The sequence below is a fragment of the Rhinolophus ferrumequinum genome, chromosome 21, assembly GCF_004115265.2.
Source record: "Rhinolophus ferrumequinum isolate MPI-CBG mRhiFer1 chromosome 21, mRhiFer1_v1.p, whole genome shotgun sequence".
Lineage (NCBI taxonomy): Eukaryota > Metazoa > Chordata > Mammalia > Chiroptera > Rhinolophidae > Rhinolophus > Rhinolophus ferrumequinum.
This window is the reverse complement of record NC_046304.1, coordinates 34,339,920-34,348,704: the sequence shown is the minus strand read 5'-3', so window position 1 is coordinate 34,348,704 and position 8,785 is coordinate 34,339,920. Positions and strand designations below refer to the sequence as shown.

Here is an 8,785-nt window from a genome sequence, read left to right as displayed (position 1 = left end):
AGTTTCTAGGCAGGACTGGCCTACATAATTTGGTGGGCCCAGTGCAGAATGAAAAGGCAGGGCTCCTTGTTCAAAAATTATTCAGAATTTCAAAACAGTGACCATAGACCATTAAGCCAAGTGCAGGGCCCTTCTAAGTGTAGAGTCCTGTGCGACTGCTCAGATTGCACACCCACGAAGCTGACCCTGTCTTTAGGATCAAAGGTGCTGGCACACATTGTCCCTTAGAAAGAAATAATTCTGACTTCACCTTGTTAAGAGACTTCTTTTTTATCAGCTCAGGAACTTTGACTGGGCTGGGTCTGGTGACTAGGGAGGAAAAGGGAGGTATGTAGAACTTCCAGGAAGACCCATTTTAGCAAGTCTTACTCTTTTGCCTGGGCCTGGCTATGATCTATGGCAACCTGATGATGACAATGGGAAAACTGGCTTCGGTTCAGTCTGTTTTGAGCCTTCTGAATGTAATCAGGAGAGGGCTGGTGAAGATGATAGTTAAGCATTGACGAGTCTGCCCAGTGGTAAACAGAGCTTCCTTCTTCTGCCATCTAAGTGGGCCTTGACTTACTTACTAAAGAGAACACTATACCAGGAGTCCTTGAAAACCAGGCCTAGGTGGGAATGCAGGTGTTGTATACATATGGGTGGTTTATAGCTGGACACAAATGGCTTGAGTCTAACTTTTCTATTTAATAGCTTGGATAATTAATGTCTTTTGCCTGAGGGATACTGTAGGCTGCAGGTATCCCAGAATCCCGACATCCTTGAGGCCAGAAATTAATTCCATTGGTAATCCACAAGGCAAAGCTGAGTCAATATTGTGAAGTAGGTGTTGACTTTAGACCTCACCTTTCTTCCACCTCTGCCCCATACTCTTCCTCCAAAGCTCTCTCCAGGGATCTAACTCAGGAAGCACAAATGAGGCAAAGATCTTGGATTACATTCATGGAGATGGTAAAAAATAAACTAGCAGGCAAAGTGAGATGTTATGCCTGGAGTAAGCCAGGCCCAATGCTGGGAAGAGTCACAGCAGCCACAGTGCCCCCCAAAGGACCACCTCAGGGTCTGGGCTTCCAGCAAGGTGGCCAGGGTTCACTGTAGAATATTCATCCAAAGAAAGTCTTCAAATGCCCCGACACATTTTCAGTGGATTTGGAGCTTTCTTAATGAGGAGTGCTCAGGAGGACTCTCTCTCCCACCTCCCCTCCCCATTTTCACTCTGGACCAGGCTCCTTGTTCTGGCATCAAGTATGGCAATTTATTTTACCAATGTACACTTGAGAGAAAATTGCATCATTTCTGCATGTCGATGGAAGAAACACCTGCAGGCTGGGTACTCTTGCCTCAGCTCTGTCTTCCCTGAGAGGGCTGAGTTGGGCTGGTAAGGGCGGTAGCAGGAAGATGTTTGGGCACAGAGGTGGCTGGGATGGAAGGAGGTCTGGTCTTCACCTGGTGGTTACAACGGCCCCAATTCCCTTCCTCAGGGCTCTGAGTTCTCCACCATTCTTAGCCCTTTCTCTGCCTTTTCTCTTTGTGGTTGAAGACCAACTGACATCAGCCTAGTGGTGGACTGAGGACTTTGGATTCCTAGAACTTGTGAGTCCTTCTCTGAAACACTCCTCCCCTCGCACTGCTCTATCTGGGGGAGTGTTCTAGATGACGGTGTCATGTGAGGAACCCAGAGGAATGCCACTACTTGGGGCAACTAGGGTGTATCCTGGAGCAGCACCAGTAACTCCCAAAAGTCATGGTCCTACCACACTGGAAGCTAACTGGGAGGACACAAAAGGCAAGGCTGTCAGCCTCGTTGGTGTTAATAGGAGAAAACTATAAGATCAGGACATCTAGATGAGAAAATAAAACTTTCAGTTGATTCTATGGGCACTGTAGACATTGGAAGAAGAGTAGAAAGGGAAAAAAAGGCAGAGATCCCGTCTGATTCTGGAAAAAAAAAAAGAAAGAAATTTTCTTAGGTTTTTTCCTTTGAATGATCTCTAGAATATTCATGTCATCACCATTCCTATCTAGTGGGTCAGGAGATACTCAGGTGATTCACATTCAGACACAGAAACTTATTTTACCTACGCAACATTCATCTTCCTGCATCCCTACAGCCCCAAACATTTGATATGGGTCATTTAAGAGCAGCCAAGATGGCTGGCCAGAGATATTAAGTGGTAGTGGCTAAGAGCATAGGCTTAGGAGCTCTCATTATCTGTGTCCTCGGGGAAGTTACTTAACCTCTCTAACCTTGGTTTCCTCATTTGAAAAAAAACAAAAACAATGGTACTAACCACATAGAGTTTCCTTGAGGATTGAGATAATATATGCAAAGTTCTTGATATACCAAAAGCAAGTATGTCTTGGTCCAGTCCAAGCTGAACTCATCACCAGCAGAACAGAATCATCATCATAATCATCACCATCATCATTAAAACTCCCATTTATTCAGTAGGGAGCCAGGCACCCCACGTTAGCAAGGTTTTAAACTCCTTAAAATCCTATCATATGGACTATTTATCCCCCAAAACTCAAGTGTTGACAGATCTGAAACCTTGGGTTCATTGACTGACCCACTGTGAAAATGGATTGAAGGAAGAATGATGATATTATAGTGATTTAATAAGAAAAATGGAAGAATTTGTGAGAGCTCCATTCTTCACATGGGTCAGACTGCCCTTAAGCTCATGGCAGAGTGGTAAAGAGGAAGAAACACTGGGCTATTTGCCCAGAGCCCATCCTTTGTATGAGGTTGGGCAAGTCATTTAATGTCCGCAAACCTTGATTCTCTTCATCTGCAACTTGAGGATAAGATAATAATGTTGCCTTGCCAACCTTACAGCATTGACCTGAGAATTACATGAGATACGGTGCGTAAACATGATGTGTGGACGGTATTATTATAATATCTACCAAGAAAGCCCCTGATCCATTTGAACCTCTGCTCCACTCTTTCCTTCTTTCATTCAACCATTATTTATTATGCAGAGACTCTATTCTCACACTACTTCCTGCTCCATTTGTAAATCAGTGCATTGATAGACATTCTGCTGCATATAATTAGACCTTTGTGAGTTTGCCTTGTATGTGTCAGTCCTTTGAAGGATTAGTTGGAAATTTTAAAAGCCATTATTTGATCTGAAAGCAAAGGGCCACCTCTGATCTCTGGTGATCCTATTCTAAGAGGCCCTGCGTTGTCTTGGCCATCCCTGCTACCTGCAGAAATGTCTTCACTGAAGAGCCATTTATTATGCCCTCAGCTCTAACTGAAGACTAATATTTAAAATGCCATTCGAAAGAAAAATAGCATGGCTTTTAGAGCTTGGGAATCAGAAACATTTGACTTAGAGCCTTGCTCTGCCACGGAAAAGCTGTGGACCTCCTGAATATTAAGCTTGATGCTCTTTGAGCCTCTGTTGTTTTCTTTTCTAAAGTGCACAGTTGTGATTGGAATTAAATTAGATTAAATATATATTTAAAAGAATGTTGGCACCTATATAGTAGGTGACCAAAAAAGGGTAACTATTATCATCACTAATATTCATAAAAAAACACGTCAGTGCCTTCAGCCATCATCCACTATGGGAGTAAAAGTCTACAATAGACAAATGACCACATGACAAACTACTCTTGGAAATTAGAGCCAGGGAAAGAAGTCTCTCCAAAAGAACTATCTAACTATTTACTAGATGAGGAAACTTATCTTTACTCATTTAGGAGAAAATATCAAAACCTTCTCTGCCTACAAAATCTCAGAGCTTCTTGGGGAGTCTGAACCCCCACTGGACTTTGCTAAAGAATAACGTGAAGAAGCAGCATCTGCTATCAGAGCTACTCACCAAAGATCAACTGAGGGAAAATCTCTTTTTGTTCCCAGCTCTCTACAACCAGAAGCTGCTGCTGCGTAACCAGTCACGTGAGTGCCAGGATGTACAGCGATGAGCCAAGAGCTTAGGGGATGAAGTAACCAACAGAACCAGTCCTAATCTTTGGGGAGCACCCAGTCTGAGAGGTGAGAGGTGGGGAATAAGGCCCCTGACCTCAGCAAGACTCCAGTCTGATGATGATTGAGACATAGTCCATGTCCTTAGGGAATATCTATTCTGATTGGGGAGACAAAAAGTACCAAAACAGAATGCTGTTTGGCCTTTTCTGCTAAGAGGATTAGAGCTAAATTCAATGGTCAATGCAGGATGTACTTTATCACACCATTTTAATATAATTGCCTCTTCTCTTTCTCTGTGTGACTTCTGATCATTATAACTTCATTTTAATAGTCATATTGAATAAAAGCTTTCACTGTAATCTGCTGTCTCATCCCTCTTTTTTTAAAAAGAGTGAGAGCATAAATATCAATAAATAACCATACCTTTACTTAAAATTCTAGTACCAGAAAATGATGAACCAAAGATAGTGGGGGTGGGCTTGAGCTCACCCCCAATGTGAGGATTGGGACTCACAGGTCATGCCTGGCTGTCACAGGTTCCTCCACCTGGGCCTGGGTCTAGACGTAGGATGGTCCTCTCTACCATACCTGAGATACTTAGTCAAAAGACAAATTGCCAGGGCCTTATCCCAAACTCTTGTGTCAGAATTCCCAGAGGTGTTGCCTAGGAAACAATAGGCTTAACAATGGCCCCCATATGAGTCATATCATCAGGGAAGTTTGGGAAACACCAAGCCCAGATTTTCCTCCAAGAAAAACTGAGAGGAACATCAGAATCACTTAGAGCAGCTTCTTAAAAATGCAGATTTTGGGGCCTCCCACTAAGACCTGCTGAATCAGAATTTCTGGAAGTGGGCCCTGGAATATGCATTTTACCTGCACCCAAAGTGTTGCCTATGGGCCGATGTTCACTGAACAGTCCTTCTGCAATGTGAGCTACTGGGCACGAAGGGGCCAGATCAGATTGTCTGGTCACACAGTCTGCTTTACGAGGCATGACTAAGGGAGATGATTTAAATGTATAGCCTTCTTCTATAGGCAGCCAAGCAGCACGCACGAACCCCTCTACTATACACAACACTTTGTTGTAGAGTTCTCCTAAGTTTTTACGTACCACCTTCCTTCAGAAGCACTAAAAATCTGACAGAATGCTCTTCGCTCGCTTTGGTCCTTTCCCACAGTGGAATCAAAGCTTAAAGGTCTTTGTTTACACATATTCTCAGGATCCACTTCTACTTGTTTGGTCCCCTCAGTACACTCCATTACAGGGCCAGGTTTTGGGGCAAGTGACCTGGACCTAGGCCAAGCCGGCACAGTTGGAAGGTATAGAAATCAACCCCTCATAGGTGACATTATCCTACTTCTGAGACTGTCATGGTAACTCTCAATTTTAGCCATCAGTGAAAGACAAGGCAAAGTGCACTTAAAGCAGTGGGAACGGATCAGTCATAGCAGAAATATACATTGCGGGGGGGGGTGGGTCACATTTTTACTGATGTTAGTCTTAATTGTCTACTTACTTGTATGTCTTTATCAATCTATCATGCATCTACCTACCTACCTGACATTCCAAAAATATACACATATAGTACCTGCCAGTGCACCAGGTACATAAAGGGATTATGGGTGGGCCTACCTACTGCCTCTCACATCCTTTTTGGCCAGAGATTAGGCAGTGACTTTATGCTTCCTGATCCTGTATACACAGGTCCCTCATGGCACCTGGATAGCTTCTGCCAGGCCTCGGATCCAGTCGGGCTGGAGTGGCAACCACCAGCAGATCCCTCAGAGAAACATCATGGCTGTGAGAACTCTGCAAGTGGAGGAGGGGGGACACATCCAGTGGCCTCTTCTCACCAGAGCTTCGGCTGCTGGGCAGGGAGGAGTTTTCTGCAAAAGCAAAATCGTTGGCATGATCAATTTGTGCTGCTGAACTCAGCACAAATTCCTGGTAAAGGTCACCTCCTTCTAGGGTCCGCTAGTCTAAATCTGATCTTGAATCAGAATCAGCCATTATTCCTTCTCTCCAAAATTGTTTCTCTTCCCTGTATTTTCATATTTAATGGCCCCAACTGGTACACACTCAGCAGAATAGGTCACATCTGAATGAGAACCAGGAAATGTTGAAGAGGGTACTTAGACATAGCATTCTATTTTCATCTTTCTTGTCTTCCCAATAAGACTAGGGACTTCCTAAGAACATGGACTATGTCTCCACCATCAGGCCAGGGTCTCCCTGAGGACAGGGGATGCACCCCCCCCCCTTTCAGACTGGGTGCTCCTCAAAGATTAGGACTGGGTCTGTTGGTTATTACATCGCCTAAGCTCTTGGCACATCCCTGTAGACATTGGCACTCACGTGACTGGTTACTCAACACCAGCTTCGGGTTGCAGGTATGTGGGAATAAGGAGGACTTCTCCCTCAGTCGAATTTTGGTGACTATCTCTGATAGCAGATGCTGTCTCTTCATGTTATTCTTTAGTGAAGTCAAGCGTGGGTTCAGATTCCCCAAGAAGTGCTGGGATTTTATAGGCAGAGAAATTTTTGATATTTTCTCCTGGATGAGGTGCTGGGCATTCTGCTGCTGCTTGCATTTAGAGGAGCCAATCCTGTTCAGATCTGGGCTACTACATTCAAAGCTGGTTGTCATGGTCATGCTCAGTAGAGACTCAGGGCAGTCTGAGACCTGAGTGGTGGATTCTGGAGAGGTTTCTACTGAACTCAAGGGCTGGAAGAGAAAACAGTCCAAAATGAGACTGTGGAAAGCAAAGAACTCCTTCCTATGCCACTCTTGATTTAAACAAGCAGATTAAGAGCTGAGTTCATCAGTAGCAAGAAATATTAGGTCTGAGGTGGCCCGTTGGTTAGAGCGTGAGCTCTGAACAACAGTGAGCTCTGAACATGGGCCAGTGAGCTGCGCCCTCCACAACTAGATTGAAGACAACAAGCTGTCCCTGAGCTTCTGGAGGGGCAGCCAGATGGCTCAGCTGGTTAGAGCACGAGCTTTTAACAACAAGGTTGCCAGTTCAATTCCTGCATAGGTTGGTGGGCTGTGCCCCCTGCAACTAAAGATTGAAAACAGTGACTGGACTTGGAGCTGAGCTGCGCCCTCCACAACTAGATTGAAGGACAACGACTTGAAGCTGATGGGCCCTGGATAAACACACTGTTCCCCAATATTCCCCAATAAAATTTATTTAAAAAAGAAAAGTTAAATAAAGGTATTTTCAGATAAATAAAACCAGAAATTCATCACCAGCAGACAGATGTGCATTATAACAAATTCACCAGCAGATATCTATCTTATATTATAATATATAAGATATACATATTGCATTATAATAAATACTAAAGTGCATACTATAGTGCATTATAATAAATACTAAAGGGAGTTTTTCAGGTGAAGGAGAAATTATATCAGATAATAGATAAGTAAATAAATACATAAATAAATAAATAAAATAATCCTATAGTTTTGGCTCAAAGACCTTCTTTTCTTTTCCCTTCTTTTCTCCACTCTCTTGAGCCTCATCTCCATGAAATCCTGAGGTGGTGGCAGCAGTGGTAGTAACAGAATCAACAGCAGGGCTTAAGAAACCTAAATCTCTGAGGGAGGGAAACTTCCTCTCCAAGTGAAAGAGCTGTGGTCCCAAGAGGGTGGAGTGACCCCCTAATACTTATTCTGTCTATGACTTCCTGCCACTTGGCCCTGGGAGTAGGTATAGTCGCAAAAGTGTGTCACAAAGCAGGTAAATAAAACCTTAGCTTGCTGACCGTAAAACTGAAAAAGAGGCTCAGGGAACCAGAAAGTACCACAGAGACTATGGAGAGGAAGGAATTTGGGAACATGACTCAGTAAAGTAGATTATGAATTCCTGGGATCACCCCGAACTGCCCATGTGCAACTCTGCCCATAAACAGCTTACCAAAAACTGTCAGAACTGAAGTAAAGAATAGATCACTAATGGGAAAAGATCTACCATGCAAACACTAATCAAAAGAAAGCTGGAGTGGCTCTATGAATATACGCAAGGTAGACTTCAGAACAAAAGGAGTAGAGTAAGAGACATATGACATCACATTATGATAAAAGGGTCAATATGCCAAGACATAGCAATCCTAAATGTGTATGTACCTTATGACAAAGCTACAAACTACATGGAGAAAAAGTTGCTAGAAATAAAAGGAGAAATAGACAAATTCACAACTATGTTGGAGATTTCAACATTTCTCTCTCGGTAATTGCTAGAACCAGTACACAGAACATTAATAAGGACATAGAAGACCTGAACAGCATCATCAACCAAATAGATCTAATTGACCCACGACCCAAGAACAGCAAAATACACATTCTTTTGAAGTGTACATGGGATAGACTCTAAAAGAGACCATATCCTGGATCATAATATAAACTTGAACAAATTTAAAAAAACTGGAATCATATAAAGTATGTTCTCTGACCACAGGGAATTAAAGTAGAAATCAGTAACAGGAAAATATCCAAACAATTAGAAATTAAACAACACATTTCTAAATGTGTTACACTTAAAAAAAACAGGCAATAAAGGAACTCTCAGGTAAAATTAGAAAATACTTTGGACTGAGTGAAAATACGATTTATCAAAATTGTGGTATATAGTTAAAGCAGCACTGAGAGAAATTTACAGCATTAAATGTTTATATTAGAAAAGGTTTTAATCAGTCATGTAAGCTTCCTCCTTAAGAAACTAGAAAAAAAAATACAGTAAGTCTAAAGCAAGCAGAAGAAAGCATTAATTAATAAAGAGTAACACTCAATGAAATCCAAAACAGGAAAATAATAGAGAAAAAACAATGAAACC

General features: G+C 42.6%; 1 protein-coding gene across 2 annotated transcripts in view; it reads right to left on the bottom strand.

The window, feature by feature from the left end:
• Positions 1 to 1,077: 1,077 nt before the first annotated feature.
• TTLL6 (tubulin tyrosine ligase like 6) overlaps positions 1,078 to 8,785 on the bottom strand; it is a 28,288-nt gene continuing 20,580 nt past the window's right edge. For both annotated transcript variants that reach the window (XM_033090826.1, XM_033090827.1), the window contains 3 exons: positions 6,303 to 6,672; positions 5,580 to 5,833; positions 1,078 to 1,938 (listed from right to left, as the gene is read on the bottom strand). In XM_033090826.1, the coding sequence (XP_032946717.1) occupies positions 5,625 to 5,833; positions 6,303 to 6,672 (579 nt within the window). In that variant the 3' untranslated portion in view covers positions 1,078 to 1,938; positions 5,580 to 5,624. The remainder of the gene's footprint in view (positions 1,939 to 5,579; positions 5,834 to 6,302; positions 6,673 to 8,785) is intronic.